At 46.8% G+C, this 18,854-nt stretch overlaps 2 protein-coding genes across 11 annotated transcripts in view; one reads left to right on the top strand and one right to left on the bottom strand.

Annotated features, from left to right (window-relative positions):
* The first annotated feature begins 806 nt into the window (after positions 1-806).
* Positions 807-8,751, top strand: rxrbb (retinoid x receptor, beta b). Of its 5 annotated transcripts, none has more exons than XM_076970772.1 (12): positions 826-844; positions 1,686-1,736; positions 2,121-2,319; positions 2,579-2,720; positions 3,009-3,188; positions 3,870-4,021; positions 4,403-4,532; positions 4,662-4,794; positions 5,706-5,747; positions 6,033-6,124; positions 6,352-6,457; positions 6,710-8,751. In XM_076970772.1, exons 2-12 carry the CDS (start codon positions 1,708-1,710, stop codon positions 6,846-6,848), a joined length of 1,344 nt encoding a protein of 447 aa, XP_076826887.1. In that variant the 5' UTR covers positions 826-844; positions 1,686-1,707; the 3' UTR covers positions 6,849-8,751. The 5 variants fall into 5 exon arrangements, with proteins under 5 accessions (XP_076826890.1, XP_076826887.1, XP_076826888.1 ...); XM_076970771.1 differs by lacking the exon at positions 826-844 and adding an exon at positions 989-1,563; XM_076970775.1 differs by lacking the exon at positions 1,686-1,736 and having other exon boundaries at positions 807-844.
* The window catches only part of fhod3b (formin homology 2 domain containing 3b), a 98,872-nt gene continuing 87,723 nt past the window's right edge, over positions 7,706-18,854 (bottom strand). For 5 of the 6 annotated variants that reach the window (XM_076970765.1, XM_076970767.1, XM_076970768.1 and 2 more), the window contains 10 exons: positions 18,409-18,567; positions 17,086-17,268; positions 16,768-16,887; positions 15,927-16,088; positions 14,895-15,085; positions 13,740-13,932; positions 12,798-12,821; positions 11,524-11,704; positions 11,235-11,396; positions 7,706-11,102 (listed from right to left, as the gene is read on the bottom strand). In XM_076970765.1, the coding sequence (XP_076826880.1) occupies positions 11,020-11,102; positions 11,235-11,396; positions 11,524-11,704; positions 12,798-12,821; positions 13,740-13,932; positions 14,895-15,085; positions 15,927-16,088; positions 16,768-16,887; positions 17,086-17,268; positions 18,409-18,567 (1,458 nt within the window). In that variant the 3' untranslated portion in view covers positions 7,706-11,019. The remainder of the gene's footprint in view (positions 11,103-11,234; positions 11,397-11,523; positions 11,705-12,797; positions 12,822-13,739; positions 13,933-14,894; positions 15,086-15,926; positions 16,089-16,767; positions 16,888-17,085; positions 17,269-18,408; positions 18,568-18,854) is intronic. The other variant, XM_076970766.1, reaches the window with a different exon arrangement.

Genomic DNA, 18,854 nt, shown 5'->3' with positions numbered 1-18,854 from the left:
CATTTAAGGTGTAGAAGCATTTCAAAGCCTGTTGATAGTATAATGCGCCATAGCTAAATTGTATCACAATAAAGAATCTGAAATCTTATCTACATGTGATATTAGTGTCAATGTTAATTGTTTAATTATTTTTGCTTTGTCATTGTGGAGTATCACTGTAGACTGATAAAAAAATGTAAGATTTTTTGAAGAAAAAAATGTGAAATTTGAAGATGAGTGAAATATATTTAAATTTGTTTCAGTGCTGACGGGACTCAATCATAATCAATTTTAATGCATACAGAATGTTTTCAGATATATTTCAATTTTTCACATTTTGGCAATAAAACCTGAAAAGTGAATGATTCTGACCACAATGTGGCAAACCTAATGGTTTTACAACAAACACATTTACAACTGAACTTGAGTCACAACTCAAAGTTTAAGAAACATGATTTAATTCTGCAGATGTTTGTTCGTGGAGATTTGGCTTTGGTTTTTTTACAATGTGGTATGTGAAGAATTTGGTCCAAGAGGACAAAAGCATTGAACATTAATTAGAAACTAAATAAATAATATTAGCATGGGTGAAACCTACCCCAAAATCATTGAAACAGGTAAACAAAATCTACGTTTGTGGGGAATAAAACACCTTTATAAAGCATGTAGCCATATTTTCATAATCACAGCAGTGACACTGAAAAGGAAACAGAAGAGGACTGGAAGGGTGCTGTTGCTTTTCTGCGGAGCAATTTCAGCAAATCCATCCATCCACTTATTTATTTACAGCGTGAACATGCGCACACTCTCCACTAGGAGGCGGACTAACAAGGTATTTGGCTGGATGCAAAACATGCACTTCAAAGTGCGTGTTTGGTAAAATATATATGAAAATTACTTGCAGATTTCTTAACATTTATCGCGAATCGGTCGCAGTTAGTTCTAATATTCCTGTCTACTTTGTAGCTGCGAGTGTGCCCTTGCGAGCTGAATAGGTAAAAATAATAGTTGTGCTACTTGGGGAGCTAGCTAGCTGGCTAATCATGTCGGGTAGCTAACTTGTTTATATGCATAGCTCAGTTGGGTTTTTAACTTGTTGCTAGGGAGAGTTGAGCCTATCGATGGTTTCTCTCGTCTAGCCATAGGCAGGAATCGTGAGTTTCGTGTTTTGTTTTGTGTATTTTTTTTAATCGTACGCAAGTTTGGTTTGAGACCGCAGCTATCTGCGCGGTTGGTCCTCGGATGGAGGCGCGTTCCGTTGTAGGTTGTGTGGCGAGCGCGTCTCGCGACTGCGGGCTCGCGACAAGCGGGGCTCGCGCTGCTGCTGCTAACGGCTGAGCCGCGTTCGTTCTGAGCTGCGTTAGCCGACGCTAGCCGGTTGTCCCGACCGCGCAGCTAGCCAAACGGCGCACGTTAGCTAACCCAACTCGCTTCGTTTCTGTTCAGTGGTCGTAGTCGGCGATGAATTTCTTCATCTCGTAGTGTTTTTTGTGAAGTATGGCCGGGCCTGCGGCGCCTGAAGGACTGCTGATGTTCAGATAGGCTGCTAGCTCCGCCACATTCCTCACAGGCCTTTCTTGTTTGGTAGCTATACGTTTGTTTTTTATCACTCTAACGCAAGTTGGTTATATTATAAACTATAAACGCTAGCTATAATGAATATGTTTCGTCAAACAATAATTAAGACGTTTTTTCTCCCAACACAGAGCCTGCTAGGTAGACAAGCATATGTGTGAATACCTGACCACAGCGTTGAGGTAATGAAGTAACTGTTAGCTTGGTCGTTTAGCTGTTCTCTTTAGCCAGAAACACTTCATACAAGAGTTTATCATGAGAAATGTCTCCGTTCTTCTTGTATGGCTAAAGAGGTGTAGCCAAGTGTGTGTGTGTGTTTCGTGGTGATATAACGTGCTCCAACCACCTCGACCAGAGATTATTACCTCAAACGCGGGCTGTAAGGTGTGTGACCGTAGACGCAGGTAGCTGCGTTAGCTGTGGAGCTAACCACGCTACAAGGACGTGATCCCAGCCTAAAGTTCAGTTTAGCGGACAAATTAGCGCAGGTGTTTATAACCCGGTCTGACATGAGGTGATTTGTTTCTCAAGTGCAGTCATCATTCTTTTCTTTATCTCTTCCCAAGTTGTGCGTCAAAGACCAATAGACTCTTGAGTTGGCCACTCTGGTTCGCATCTATGAACTCCATCCCGCCTACCACGTCGGCCGTCAGTAGCCCCGCTAGCTCGCTGGACTCACCCTTGTCCGTCATCAGCTCGTCCGTGGGCTCTCCCGGCGGACCCGTGACTCCGTCCGTGGGCTATGGACCCGTCAGCAACTCACAGGTTTGTATAGTCGTAATACGTGAGCAACATGCCCGTGTTGACTTCATTTTTTAATGCTTTGCTGAAACTGAGGAGATAACGGTGCTCGCCACGGAACCGAGAATGAATTCAGCGCTTGGGATCGTCATGAGTCAGCACTGGAGTTGTGAAGTGCTGTTTAATTCTCCCTTACTTTATGGGTGTCGTGTTCCCATCCTCTCTGCATAAGCCCAATTTTTTTCTCTCTGTTCTGCTATTTTTGTCTTCTTGCCACTGTTAGATTAATTCCTCGATGTCTGGGCTGCACGCCGTGAGCAGTTCTGACGATGTGAAGCCATCCTTTTGCCTGAAGTCTGCAGGCGGCACCGGGCCGATGCTGTCCCAGAAACGCTTGTGTGCCATCTGTGGAGACCGCTCCTCAGGTGAGTGCTACCTTGCCCTGTTAGGGGGAACCTCACATAGTCTTGATTCAACTGTGGGGCTTTCAAACTTCAAGTGAAATTCAGGCAGATGCTTTGTACTGCACAACCACCAGCTTGCTCCCCCATTATGATGTTATGCCTTTTCATTAAGCACCTCAACTTTCCATTGCTAAACCGGCACCAGGCTACCACAGCCCACACTGACCTCAATCATTACATGTTAAAGCTTCAGAACCGGTCCTGAGCATTCCCTGCCTGCCTAACTACCCCCCTTGTCTCTGGGTCTAGGCAAGCACTACGGCGTGTACAGCTGCGAGGGCTGCAAGGGCTTTTTCAAGCGCACGGTACGCAAGGACCTGAGCTACACGTGCCGGGACAGCAGGGAGTGCCCCGTGGACAAGCGCCAGCGCAACCGCTGCCAACACTGCCGCTACCAGAAGTGCCTGGCCATGGGCATGAAGAGAGAGGGTGTGTATGTCCGCCCCGCTCCCTTCAGCCAGAACCGGGGAGGTCCGTAGGGGCCTCCCGAGCTGAACGGGGGTGTTTGTAGCGCGGCCCAGAGGCTGGCGCGCGCGGGGAACCGGCGTGTGCTTTCGGAGCCGTGTTTGTTCGGAAGTGTCGCCGAGGCTTCGTCGCGGTTGGCACGTGAGTCTGGATTCATCGGCGCTGGCCCGGTGTGCGCGCGGTGTTTGGTTATGAGAGGGAGCCATTCTGTATTATGCGGTCGTGCTGTGTTAAATATGACGGACAGATAAAGAACTCTGGGGTGAAGGCACCGGTTGTGGTCTCTGTTATCGTGCTGAAACAGACGAGTGTGGAATAGCGGAAGTCCTGCCCTATGTGGCTGTGGGAGGAACCTGATTCAAGCACAGTGATTGGTGACATGATAAAGTTTTCAAAAATTAAGCAGAATCTCCGTTTATAATGAAATATAGCAGTGCGTGGGCTTGTTTGGCCGTAATTAGAAATGCTCTTCAGTTAAGTAATATTTTTGGACACCTTTTACTGTAGGCACCACTGTAAAGCAGCTTCCCAGGAATCCAGACCTGAAACCCTCATGAGAAAGAGGAGGGGGTTGTGCTCTTTTGTACACACCGAGCGTGCTTCAGGTCTGACTTGTGAAAATCCCGTCTCCCCACTCTCCCCCAGCGGTCCAGGACGAGCGTCAGAGGAATAAGGAGCGGGACGGTGATTACGAGTTCAGCACCTCTGCCAACGAGGAGATGCCTGTGGAGAAGATTCTGGAAGCTGAGAGCGCTGTGGAACACAAGATGGAGCTGCGCTCTGAGGGGACTGGCTCTGTAAGTGAGGGCTCGCTGTGCTATCAACCTCCAGTCCAGACTTGGCTGACCAGACCGTTACATTTACATTTTGGGCATTTAGCAGACGCTCTTATCCAGAGAGACTTCCAAAGTGCTTTGCCATCTGTTCGCAGAATGCATCCGAGATAGTACTGTAGATAGATCAGAATTCAAGATGGCTGGTCGAACCAGACTGCTACTAAACTACAGGAATTCATGCCATTACCTGCAAATAAACATGTACATAAATAAGCATACAATGTAAAGTGCAAGGACAACGAGCTATCTGCGTCCCTGAGAAAGGGCTCCGCAGTGTGACGACGTGATAACCCCGCCCCCCTGATGTGATAACCCCACCGCACTCTGTGTGTCGCCCTCCAGCCCGGCGACCCGGTGACTAACATCTGCCAGGCAGCCGACAAGCAGCTGTACAGCCTGGTGGAGTGGGCCAAACGCATCCCGCACTTCTCCCAGCTGCCCCTGGACGACCAGGTCATTCTGCTCCGAGCAGGTAGCGGCCTTCGTCATTGACCACAACCTACGGTGTAGATCTAAGCACAACGTTTGAGCCTTGTCGGTTGTTTAAAGACGTTTTGCAGCACGAGCTGCATCATGGTGCGTTTGTCCCGCTGTGTGCCAGGCTGGAACGAGCTCCTTATCGCCTCCTTCTCTCACCGCTCGATCGGGGTGGAGGACAGTCTCCTGCTGGCCACGGGCCTGCACGTCCCCAGAGACAGTGTCCATGACCACGGAGTGGAGACAGTCTTCGACAGGTAACGCCTTACTTACAAATGTGATTGTTTTTGGTTTCAGTGACCGTATTGCATTATGTAGGGACTTGGACATTTTTTTCAAAATTACTTAATCACATTTAACATAGTTTGAATAGATGCAGCACAATATAACAAAAAAAAAGATGCCTCAATTGTCAAATTTGATCAAGCCAGTCCAAAGATAAAATATTTAATCGGCCCTATTTTTTTAATGCAATTAACCTAAATCTTGTGATCAAGAAATGTGCGCTAGTTTTAGCATGTGGCTAGTCCGTGCCCGCCGTTATCATGGTTCATCGGACCAACACTTTGTCTTGGGAGCCTTAAAAAACTACCTTAAACTGTACAGACTGAGATAAAACTTAAGGAAACAATAAACAAGAATATAATGTAACGGTCCACGTATCTATTAATATCTTTTGAACAGTCCCACAATGTTTTTGAACGGTCCAAACACGAAGTTAAAATTCAACCAGGCTCAAAAAGAAACAGGAGCGCGAAATGCGAATTCTTCTAACGGGATGAGAGAAAGCGAACATTCAATTATGTCATATTACGAAAACTCTGGGAAGAAACCTCCTACAAACTAATGAAAACAGCGATTATTTTTTTACTGCACGCTTGCGATGACTGATTTCGCTTAGACAGCGCGACCGGAGAAAAATGGCCACGGCTCAATCATTATCATGCGGAAATATCCAAGTCCCTGCATTATGGTCATCTTTCGTACAAGGACACCAGTTGTAATTAGGGATGTGAGTGTTAACCATTTAACAGAGGTTAGGAGATGTTTACTTAAACAGAGTGAAATGGGTGTGGAATGGCCTGATGGTTTAGGGCAATAGTCTGTGTAAATATTTCATACCGTACCTTTTATTCCTGTTTACCATTCTGTGTTCATACCTCCACAGAGAAAGTTCACACAGTGCTGAGGTGGGCGCCATATTTGACAGGTAAACCCAACGCTCCCCAATATGCACTACAGTTCATTTGTGAATTTATAGTACTAGAGTTCTGACCTGTCGATCTTCCAGCGTATGTCACCCACGCTGACGTACGACTAGGGGTATGTTGTGTATCATCTCCATTCCTTTATCTTCCTCAGAGCCTGAAACTAACTTCGGAGATCTGGTCTTTTAAAATCAATGAATTCTTTAAACTTGACACACCCCTTAAAACCCGGTGAAATTGAGACCCGTGTGAATAGACCCTGTTCTCCTCCCCACTGTCCCCTGTAGGGTGCTCACCGAGTTGGTCAATAAGATGCGAGACATGCAAATGGACAAGACCGAGCTTGGCTGTCTGCGAGCCATCGTCCTCTTCAACCCAGGTGTGTGTGTGTGTGTGTGTGCGCGCGTGCGGTGGGAGGGCCCTGCTCTCAAGCCTTTTCTCCTACCTGCACAAGCTAATAAAAGACTACTGTACATGTCAGCATCTTTTTGTGTACTGTAGCCGTCTAGTTTTTAGTGCTGCGGTTGTATCTAAACGGATGGAAGTGCTGGTAGCGTGATGCCCAGTGTCTGCCTGCTTCACCGTAAACCCTCTGTGTCTGCCTAGATGCCAAAGGTCTAAGTAAAAGCGGCGAGGTGGAGCTGTTGCGTGAGCGAGTGTACGCGTCCCTGGAGTCCTACTGCAGACAGAAATACCCCGAACAGCAGGGCAGGTACCACAACCAGCTCTCATGCCATTATATTGATGCCACCCATCATATTATTCTGCCACATGTAAGCAGTAAGATCTCAAAAGGAAAACGCCGATCAAACACCAGTGTGTGTGCGTCTGGGTCATCGTAGTGAACTGGAACATGCACGATTTGAAACTTCACTCTGCAGAGGCGTTACATGTTGGTGTTCCAGCAGCTTGATCAGCACGTCTTGTGCTCGGTTTGCTCACGTGCTTCTGCCCCCCCCCCCAGGTTTGCCAAGCTCCTCCTGAGGCTGCCTGCATTGCGCTCCATCGGCCTCAAGTGTCTGGAGCACCTGTTCTTTTTTAAGCTGATCGGAGACACGCCCCTTGACACGTTCCTGATGGAGATGCTGGAGGCTCGCCACTAGCTGACTCACGGTCAGCCTGGGAGGCGGGGCCCCAGGGAGGCGGGGCCCCAGGGAGGCGGGGAGCCGGGGCGCCTGCCGCCCCACATCACTGTGACTGCACTTTTCGATCTCAGGGGAACTTGAGCATATTGGCCAGCCTCCAGTCTGGGGTACACGTTTTGTTATGGGTTTCTCTTTTCTAAGTGCACCACAGTGTCTACAGACCCAACACTTGCCATGAACTTAGAATGAGGTGGTGCTATGTTTTAGTTTGTAAGTCTTGAATTCTTGAGGATATTTTGTTAAATTGTTTTAAAGATTGGAACCTTCAAGTTCCCTTACTAGCTTACGTAAGTGGGGTTTACATTTTGATAGATCGATCTAAAGCTTTTAAACACATGAATGATGGCTTTAATTGTTGGTATGAGTGCATGTGCATATACCCCCCCCCTCCCCATCCCACCCCAGGACCTAATTTATTGAGCCCAGACCTTAAAGGACTGGTAAACAATCCAATGAACAGTTTTTAACAAGCTGTTTTAAATCTTTTTTTAAACTGGCATCATTCTCCCACTTTAGGTAGTTTGGCCAAACATATATGCAATGAAACTTAATCATGCACAAAATTATGGAAAATAGCTCTCATGTCCATAAGTATGTACAATACAATGTGTGATTTGCAGAGTGTTCGAACTGTATATTGGGATATATTCCAGGGAAGTGAGATCTTACCATGTAATCATGTAGAGTGAGTGCCTGACTGATCCATTACATGCTTGATACATTGTACTGTGTTTGTTTTTGTTTTGTTGTTGTTTGTCTTTTTATGTTTTTTTTCTTTCTTTTTTTTTTTTTCTTTTTTTTTTTTTTTTTAAACATTGTTTGGTGAAAAATGGAAAATAACCAGGATGATTAGTTCATTACATTAGCCATGCATTGCATTTGACTGCAGTGTTACAGGCTGAAAGACCGACCTGTGACACTGCTGTTTGTCTCCAGTTATTCAGTTTGTAATGCACGCTTGTTTTATAACATATCAGATAACCTATAACTTGAGTTATGATTCCTTACGTAAATTGCACTATATAAATTCAAATGTCATCAAATGTTTGACCAAAAAAAAGGGTCATATTTTTATATACTTTGGTGCTTTGAAAGTAGATGTTTAATGTTACATCCCTGAAAACTGCACATGTAAACAAGAAAACGCATCTTTTAACAAAGCTAAATCTGAGCAATACTAAATTAGACCTGAAAATGTGTGCAAGCCCTTTTTAGAGGGCCCTGATGAATTGACTGTTGTCTGTATTTGGAGAAACTTCCAACATGTAATTTATATAAGTAACTTCTAGAGCTGTGCAAACCTTATCGTTCAGGGACATTGGAAACCAATTGCTTAGTTAAAAATAGGACATAAATATATATTCGCATGCTTTTTTCTTTTGCTTTTAGCTTTTAGTTAATGTGTACATCTAAAAGTAAAAGGGCCTTGGTTTGCACTGGATTCCCTATGAATCCCAGTCTCCTCTCTTTTGCTCTTCTGTGTGATAATGGTTATAACTTTCTCAGATTTCATTCGTCATCCTAATGGTTTTTTGTAAATTCTTTGCTTTACATTTTTCTGTCCTTACCAACAGCTTTAGGGGGACAAAGACCACAGACATTTAAAATGTAAATTCCCTTTTGGCGGACGTCTGTTTACCAAACTTTAAGGTTATTTCTTAATGGTCCTGTGCAACCATCATCTTTTCTGCATTAGACATGTTTGTGTCTGTCATTGCACTAAAATTGTCATACAATAATGATTGTAATGATCCTCCATCAGGTTCTCCATTGGTATAGCTCATTTTTTGAAGGAGCTTGATGGCACTGCAAGAGACCCGTTTGGTGTACACGACCCTAAATAAAAGCTGGTGACACGTCACCTCGTCTGCCGCGCCGTTTCTCCTTGAAGTTAGGACAGGGCTTCAGACGCGTCGTGGTGGAGTTATTTTCCAGCGGCTGGAGTTTCACATCATTGCGCGCTCGCCCCTGATTCAGCAGGTTCGCTCTGCTAAAACGGCTTGTCGAGCCTTTCGGTTTGAGTCATCCTTTAGCCACACTGCAGCACCCCAGCCTCCCAGCACAACGGCTTCTGTGCACCAGGCTTGCGTTACACTTCAGTCTTCATTTCAAGGAATACCACAAGATCAAGTCTATCTAGTCCGCGCTATGCTGCCAGCACAGACCCTTTCACCCAGTACGTGTGAAGGACGTTAAGGCATACTTTTACATTTTAACACGCATTGTTACTTGCCAGAAGTTTTCCAGTAAATGTCTCATTAACACGTGGTATGCATTTCTCTGGATGCTTCCTAAAAGCTTTTTATTGCAAGGTTTTACAGTATATACTTTTTTGCTGTGGGTATTAAGATAAATTCACATTCTAGGTACTCATTCAATACCCACATTTTATGGCACTTGCAGCAATGGGTTGAAGTCTGTTCATTTTTGTGGACTTTAAGTGCAATGAATTTGAAGGCTTCTGAGCAGATGTGGAGGGTGGGTGAACTGTGTTGACCAAACACGCTTCAAGTTTGTACAGCGTAAAAACAAACAAAAAGATGAAAGCAAAATTCACTGAGCACTGAATCTGATATCACAGAGCCTCCCTTTATGTCACACGCCTACCGAAAGTTATCATCGAACCATGCATGGCTTGCTTAATTTTCTCTTAAATTACAATTTTCACAGAATAACACTGCTTCTGATCTATAATACACTAACCTATACAAAATACAAATGAAACAAAGACAAAAATAAAAACTAAAGTGTCATTTACACAATTTTACAGCATTTGTTTTCTTGCGTTGCCTCTAGTTTCTGTTTCTCGTTCATTTTCATATTACAGTACTCAGATATCTGAGAAGGCGTCAGATGAAAACAATGCATACTTTTTGTTAATACTCAAAATTCCTCTGCATGTCCACATTACACACATTAAGGTGCAGGGAGATACCACTGGCCTGTTTAGTGGACACGTCGAGTGGTACCACTGTGTGGATTGTCGGAATAAGCCTGCTGTGTTGCGTTTTTATGATGCTCTGGATTCGTTAGGAATGGCTGACGTGATCTCTCTTGAGTTACCCCCTCCCCTCACCAAGCTTCCCAATCCAGTGTGTTGTTTTGCTGCAGGGCCCATCCCCTCTGACGCAGACAAGCACACTGCACTAACCAACCATCACTGAACTCCACTTCACTCTTACAACTGTCAGGCATCATAGAATATTAGATGAAAGTGTAGTTATGAATGATTAATATTTAGGCAGGGTTGAAAGTTAAAATTCTCAAAACCAAGGCAGCTGTTCAAGAAATCTGTTGCATCTTGCTTTGGGAGTGCGTCGAGCTGTCGTTGTGGATCCTGTATTAAGAAGTCTTATTTTAGGACTGCTGAAGCTGCGTGTGGAAATGTCGCCAGGAACACGACCGAACCGCCCTCACCAAGCTGCACAGCACAAATGGCAGAAGGACCTGCAGCCCTGAGCTACACTAAGCCAGTGTAGACTCCACTTTTGTGGACTCCTTCCTGTTTATCAAATTTAAAAACATGCATGACAAGTAATAGAAAACAAACAAACAAACAAAACAAAACATTTTTACCACAGCAGTGCAGAGAGGAGAATCATGAATCATGTCTTGATATCTACCTCAGTGGTTTATCATTATCTGTGCTCCACATTTTCCATTGGACGTGAATGCTGAAGGTGCTACTGACCGCTGCGGTTTGGATTTGACCATGGTCATGGTAGAGGGTGAGAGTCCCCCCCCAGTCTGAAGCACAGTCTTTGGGCTCACTCTCAAGGCCACAGTGGTAAGAAAACACTAGTTTGTCTCTTAGAGGAGAACTAAGTCCTTCAGTTATAGGGCTAGGAGAGTGTGAGTATGTGTGTGTGTGTGTGTGTGTGTGTGTGTGTGCGTGTGCGCGCTAAACAGCAACAAACCCCCACTGTGCTTGTCTTCTACAAATGAAGTAAAAGTGGTAAAAGTGTTAGGAAAAGTCAAGTTTAAAATTTGTATATTAATTCAGTCAGCGGTCGCTGTAGGGTCCAGGTTGGGGTTTTGTGTGTGGTGGGGAAGGTGATCTTCCGTCCTCTCTCAGGGGGCGAGTGTTGGTGTGTAGGGGGACGCCAAGCTGCTCCAGTCTCATCACATTTCACACTTGCATCTCAGAGCCGTTGGCCAGACCCAGCGCCTGGGCCTCGTCTGGGGTTAACCCGTTCTTCAGTGTTCTTCTTACTGCGGTATCAGAAAGACAGGCGTCCGTCATGTATTTACACGAGTCCATATTGTAGTGTTCATACGGACTAGCCTCAATGTAGCCGTGTTAGCTGCGATAGGCTGAGCCTGGTCTGCTGGGGTGGGACTCACGAGACTTGCGGTTGGCCCGGGAGCGTCTCCTCTCACGAGGCTGGCTGCGCTGGCTGGGCCCCTGCGTCGCTGACTTCACTATGCGCTCCATGATCTCGTCAGCCGTGTCCTCTATGCAGTTAGATGCGTCTTCGCTGACGGAGGACCACAGCCCCAGACGACCTGGAGGAACGAAGAAACGTTTGGTTTTATGTTTAAGGTTTTAACCGTTTAATCCAGGTCAAGTGTGTTTTATGTGCAATAGAAGAATAGAAATCGGGATCGTTTGGCAAGCCCGAAGTGACGGCACCTCGGTTGGCTCTGGTCCGCGTACGCAGGCCAGGCAGGAGGGAGCTGGTGCTGTCGCCGCCCTGCAGGCTGTTGCGCAGTACTGCCGTCATCTGCTCGTGCTCTGCTATGTCCTCGGCGTAACCCAGCCCCTGGGGCGGAGACTCACGGCCCTCCGCTGACGTGCACGCAAACTTTCCACTCTGTGGAGCAGAGACGGCACCTTAAAGCCCATCAGCCCGTTCCCCTGGAGGGACTTCAGAAACACAGCCCCGCCCTCCAGACACTCTGAAACAGCAGGTTAGTTTTCAGCTGGAAGTTGTTTGGTCAGTCACATAGAAAAAAACTTCATGCAGGAACTTGTCAACGACCATTCAGTTCCCAGCATGCACTGTGAATCGCCAAACTGCACAGGAAGCTTTGTTAGACACATAATCATTAGTGACGACATGAAATTTCATCAGATCTTTCAGTGAATGTACAATGTGTAATGAATTCACAGGGAGTTAAAAAATGGTCCCTTTAGACATTTAACAAAGACTTATATATGGTTCCTGTTTTCTGCCATCATTTAATTGTATAATTACAATAAACATATTCAATACCATTCTCTGTAATTTAATTAATATAATTCCATCCATCCATCCATCCATCCATCCAAGTTTTGGACTGAAGGTGACTACATGCTATTATTATTAGTCTACTGTTTGTGCACTTTGACCTACAGTACACTAATAACTTGGTGTGTTTTTAATGACCATCCCACCGATAATATCAACAGCAATATCCGCTTTTGCTTCGTAACTTATAGCTTCCACATGGCCATCCTGCTGTGAACCACGACTGTGGACGAGGGAAGAATAACAACCGGCTTTTGAGACAAAGAAGCTCATCTCTCCTCTCTCAGCTCACAGAAGGGGATTACAAACACCTGGATCTGCCCACACATCCCCTCTGATCTGATGAAGGTGTGTGTGTGTGTGTGGGTGAACGGGCGTGAGGTATGTTTGTGATCGGGACCCTCTTAGGACTGCCGAAGTCCTTGAGCGCCTCCATTACGGTCAGTGCGGCGTTAGCTCCCTAGTGAGGGGCGTGTCTCTAGACGACTATTAAAGGGGCGGGCCGGATCGCGTGACAAAGGCCAGCCGCGTTTATGGAGTGTGCAAACAAGGGACGGAGACGAACGTCCACATGCGCAAAGGGTGCAGGGACAAAAATGCGTAGACGGACGCAGATGGACGTAGTCGGACAGAGGCGCACGTGGACGGCAGGAGACGCACGCAGACGCACGCATACCTCGCCTTCTTCTTCATCCTCACTCTACGGAGAAGAAATGGAGACATGAAATATGACAGAAGACAAAAAACGCCGGGTGAGCTGCAGACATCCACAGAGGACAAACGAGGAACTAAAGCATGAAAAACGGTTACAAAGTACATGTGAACTATGCAGAAAAGAGGTTCCGAAGGACCTCTAGGGTGAACGCTGTCCTAACGGAGATCCAGTCGATCATACTTTTACAACAGCTGCGTGTGACGTGCTGGTTTGCACTGAGCGTGCACTGTAAGGCGACGCGGCTCTCCGATCTCCCCTCTAATCACGGCTCCGCGCCGGTTCCTCCGGGGACGTGCAGGGGTTTGGGTTTTCACACCGAGATTGAATTAGGGCCCCTCTTACATGCAGGAGTCCCCTGCCAAGCCAAACAGAGCATGGAGCTCCTTCCTGACCCTTCACTCTCCCAAGGAGAGAGACTTCAGCGGGCCTGCTTGACGAGTCTGTCGGAGAGGGGGATCAGCTCCGGCAGTAGGCTTATGACTTACACAGGCCTCCGTAGTATGTTCTGCTGCTGACAGCAGTGAGCCATTCTTTCACATTGAAGAATAGATCAGATATACTGAGTTTTGCTGGGAATCAAAGATTCACTGCTGATGGTTATTATTGAGGAAACACAGGGGGCTCACTGTTACCATAAACCGTGATATGCAGAACACTCGTGAGTCTGAAGTTATGCATGTCTGTTTGACACAAACGCAACCATATGTCTTAGATGGTGCCACGCTCATATCCTGTAAAGAAGATGAATTCACAGTGGGGTTTATAAGTGACTAACTGATCCACCTAGTGGTAGAGTCGTAGAACTTCAACCAGGACACTGCATGGGACACGCACACAAGGGCATCTCACTGTCGGCCAATGAAAGCAAAGTGAACAGGGCCAACCAGCAGAGGGCGCACTCACATCAGTGATCATTTTGCCCCGGGTTTTGTTCCTCTCCCGGTGGTTGGCTCTCTTCTGTTTCTGCTGCAGTACTCTCTCGCGGGTGGTGCGGTACTCCAGTGCGAACTCGCTGACGATCTTGCAGAAACGGTGGATGCTCACTTCCCGCACGGCGTAAGGAGGGTGACCCAGGAACAGCAGGAATGCATGGAACCTGCAGGCCAAGAGGATCTCTCAGAGAAGGACCTCACCCCCCCACATACACACACCTCACCCCCCCCCACATACACACACACCTTACCCCCCCCCACATACACACACCTCACCCCCCCACATACACACACACACCTCACCCCCCCACATACACACACACACACCTCACCCCCCCACATACACACACACACACACACCTCACCCCCCCCACATACACACACACACACCTCACCCCCCCACATACACACACACACACCTCACCCCCCCACATACACACACACACACACACCTCACGCCCCCCACATACACACACACACACACACACCTCACGCCCCCCACATACACACACACACCTCACCCCCCCACATACACACACACACACACACACCTCACCCCCCCACATACACACACCTCACCCTCCTCCACATACACCCCCCCCCCCCACATACACACACCTCACCCCCCCACATACACACACCTCACCCCCCCCACATACACACACACCTTACCCCCCCCCCCACATACACACACACCTCACCCCCCCACATACACACACACACCTCACCCCCCCACATACACATACACACACACACACACACACCTCACCCCCCCACATACACACACCTCACCCCCCCACATACACACACCTCACCCCCCTCCACATACACCCCCCCACATACACACACACCTCACCCCCCCACATACACACACACCTCACCCCCTCCACATACACACACACCTCACCCCCTCCTCATACACACACCTCACCCCCTCCACATACACACACCTCACCCCCTCCTCATACACCCCCCCCCCCCCCACACATACACACACCTCACCCCCCCCCCCCCCCACATACACACACACCCAGAACAGCATCGGAGCTGCTGCACACGGCTTCCTTAGGACCTGTGTGTGAGGGATGGGGCTGGGGGCGGGGAAATGAGGATGGGGGCGGGGCACCTGTTGATGATGCGCCTGTGGACGACCTTCAGGATGATGATCCTCTCGGCACAGTCCTTCAGGAAGTCGGACATGCGCTGCTTCAGGGCCGGCTTCATCTCGTGCTTGGCGATGACCTTCAGGTGGTCCCACGAGGCCCTGCAACGTCGCTCCATCTGACACAGGTTGTCCTGCAGCTGGTCGAAGTCCACCTGAGGGGCAGCAGGCCAGGAGCATGATACATACTATACCTACAAACAACTGCATATTGTACCTACAAACACAACTACATACTGTACCTACAAACACAACTGCATACTACATACTATACCTACAAACAACTGCATATTGTACCTACAAACACAACTACATACTGTACCTACAAACACAACTGCATACTACATACTATACCTACAAACAACTGCATATTGTACCTACAAACACAACTACATACTGTACCTACAAACACAACTGCATACTACATACTATACCTACAAACACAACTGCATACTGTACCTACAAACACAATTACATACTGTACCTACAAACACAGCTGCATACTGTACCTACAAACACAGCTGCATACTGTACCTACAAACAACTGCACACTGTACCTACAAACACAATTACATACTGTACCTACAAACACAACTGCATACTGTACCTACAAACACAATTACATACTACATACTGTACCTACAAACACAACTGCATACTACATACTGTACCTACAAACACAACTGCACACTATACCTACAAACACAACTGCACACTATACCTACAAACCCAACTGCATGTCACCACTTGGTACGAGTTTTAAAAACTTGGGTTTTGTTCAGGCCAGTTCTTGACGCCCCAGGTTGCCTTGGTTAATTGAGCCTTTTACACCTAAATCACTTTTAGCCCACTAACAGTGCTTGAAAGTACTACTGTTGTTCCAGCTATAGCATTTTGCGACACATAAAATTCATATATTCTGTAGAGCTCTGACTCATAGTCTCTAATTTCATAATTTCCTTTTAAAATATAGAATTCTGAATATCTGTGCAGTACCTTGGCAGAGCGGGTAATGGCTCCGATCTCTGAGTAGAGGTCTGAACTCTCTGGAAACTTCTCCACTACGATAGAGCAGACATGGTGCAGTAGAGACTGCTTATGGACAGTGTCCTTAACTTCTGGAACTTTCTCCAGGTAACTCAGCTCAAAGCCCTTAGCCTGGACACATATACACACACACACACACACACACACACACACACACACACACACACACACACACACATCAGTGAAACATTTTTGTAAAAAGTAAAGGATGGTGAAAAATACATCCACCTTGGACAACTGAATCATGCTGGACTTCATCCATCAGGCCATTTCTATAAAAGGGGATTCTAATGAAAGGCCATTTCAGCTATTTACGGGCACTATTCTGATACAGCTCAACAGATTACCATCAGCTCCATTAAGCAATAATACAGAGCGCTTTGAAATATAATAGAGTCGGTAGACTTCTCCCATGCTGATTCAGACGGATGCTTCATTAGCCTGCAATTAGCAGAGCCTCAATCAAGTGTGGTGGAGTACAGTAAGACGCTGGACGGCACCCAGCCCTGCCTTGTACCCTCAGTGTGGGGAATGGGACGAATCCCAAATGACATGACAAGACTTGAACGTTCTTTGTTCTCTTGCCCGTGCTTGATGGCTGACCGTAACCAACCGATTTCACGCGTCCGTCGCTTTTTTCTTTAGCCTTGCTTGTTCCTTTTTTTTTGCTTTGTGATATTTTCACAAAGCCGGCGAGAAAGACGGGGAAGAGAAGGTGGGCTTGAGCGAGGGGGCCGGCTGAGCCGTGCCCAGGGCCGCCAACATGGCCGCCAACATGGCCGACACTCACGTTGGAGCCGTTGAGGAAATTGCCGATGGCCAGCAGTGTGGACAGGATGAAACGCAGGGTCTTGTTGGTCTCCAGCTGGTTCATGCCCTCCTTAAGGTCCTGTAGAGGCTCCGCCACTTCCTGAAAGAGAAAGAAAGATGGAGAGAGAAAGAGAAAGAGAGAGAGAGGGAGAATCAGCCCACACCCTTCAGTGTCAGCTTCAGACATGGGCTGCAGGTGTCCTGACCACTGTCCTCCTCCATCTGTGCTTTTCACGAGCTAATAGCTGAGCTGTGGGAGGGTCATGAAGGAGACAAAAGCCATGTAGGCTGGCCTGACCTTCTCCACGGTATCGTAGTCCATCTTGAAGGCCCAAAGCTGCAGGCGGGCGGACAGTTCGCTGATGGAGGAGAGCGTGAGGAGGAACTGCTCGGCACTGCCCAGAGGAGTGTCCGGGGTGGCCAGTTGCGCCTCCTGGATCTTCTGCTTCTCCTCCTCCGTAGGAATCATCGTCAGGATTTTCTAGAGGGAAGATATATATGTATATGTATGAGAGAGAGTCACCCTGCATGACGGAGTGGTCCTAAGGGGAGTGTTTGAATTATGATCCTATGTCATGGCATACGCTGATCCAGTTACAGAAGGAGTTCATCAGCACTTTACTAAATCTCCGATGATAAATGACGACATCTGGGGAAGTCCATCAATACATTAAAGCTAATCACATCTCCAATGAAAAACAACAATTGTGTCCATCCCACAGCTGTCAGGCTTTTGCATAATACAATTATTATGAAAAATGTCACAAATGTGTCCATATGAAAGTTGAAAGATCATTATGGATCTTGGTGGGAATCTAAAGCTCTTCACAAACACAGAGTGAACAATACGGTCGTGTGCACGTTCCTCGTGGATGAGAAATAGCAGCTCTTGTGAGACTTTCATTATTCATGTACAAACATAATGATTTTCATCAGATTCATTTTTTGGTCTGAAACGATTTTATACTATGCACATGTTTCTAACCTTTATTCTTACTGATTAATAATATAGGTCAATATTGCACTAGTTCTGGTGGGAAAGTGCAGTTATCTATAGCCAAGCCCTGCTCAATAAATGTTATTTTGGAGGATAAATTCACTTTGTTTTGTGGAAAACCAGAGGAAGGGTGTATGTTTTCTTGGCATGAGTGACAGGTCATTTCTGAGTAAATGTCTTTCACTGCCAACCCGTATTGCGAGTCACAGAGAGCCGTGGACCTGGGGGAAACCCAGAACTGCACTTTTATGAAGCCGTCTGCACATGCTCATAAATCAGTGAATGATTGATATAATGATAGTGGGGAGAAAGAAGGAGAGTTTGGCTCGTTTGAGAAAAAACACGAGTCAGTGTTTGGAAAAACGTAATATTGAGCGCAGATGTTTTTTCTGCTTGATTTTTGCATTTTCAGCCTTACAAACTAATAAACCAGTAACCCAACACTGAGGTTTTGTTTTTAAACATAAGGCACATGTCCAGTGTTACCATACTATATTACTGCAGCATGTCCAGTGTTACCATACTATATTACTGCAGCATGTCCAGTGTTACCATACTATATTACTGCAGCATGTCCAACGGAGAGTGCAAAGTGTCACGATGTGGAAGTGATCCTGGGGTTACCTCGATGCCCTCCTTGTTAAGGGCGTACTCGTCGAAGTTGAGGATGGCTGTCTTGATGGTGCGGGGTGGGGGGAGCACCGTGAGGCCGATGTTGATGGCGTTGCTCCTTTTAGAGTCGAGAACTATGACCTCCTGCCGTTTACCATCTGCTGCCGTTTTCTGAGGTGAGTGAAACGTACAGTGTGGATCGGTGCACTTTACAAGACCTGCGTTCAGTTGACCTCAGACCTTCAGGCCTGGATTACACGTGACATCTCTAGACGTGACATTAGACGACTGTCCCTCATTTCATGTTCCATGCCCTGCTCGTGTCTACAGTCCAAGTGTGCAAGATGCGGCTTCGATTGGGTTCATTTATATTACACTCCTGACCATCGTCTTCATCCAAACCTTACGTCAGGCACCACTCACACTCACGCTCAATACTTGGTTCCCATAACGAGTTT

Source organism: Brachyhypopomus gauderio, chromosome 13 (assembly GCF_052324685.1).
Source record: "Brachyhypopomus gauderio isolate BG-103 chromosome 13, BGAUD_0.2, whole genome shotgun sequence".
In the NCBI taxonomy this organism is placed as follows: domain Eukaryota; kingdom Metazoa; phylum Chordata; class Actinopteri; order Gymnotiformes; family Hypopomidae; genus Brachyhypopomus; species Brachyhypopomus gauderio.
The sequence above is the reverse complement of the archived record's forward strand: the minus strand, read 5'-3'. Positions and strand labels throughout refer to the sequence as shown.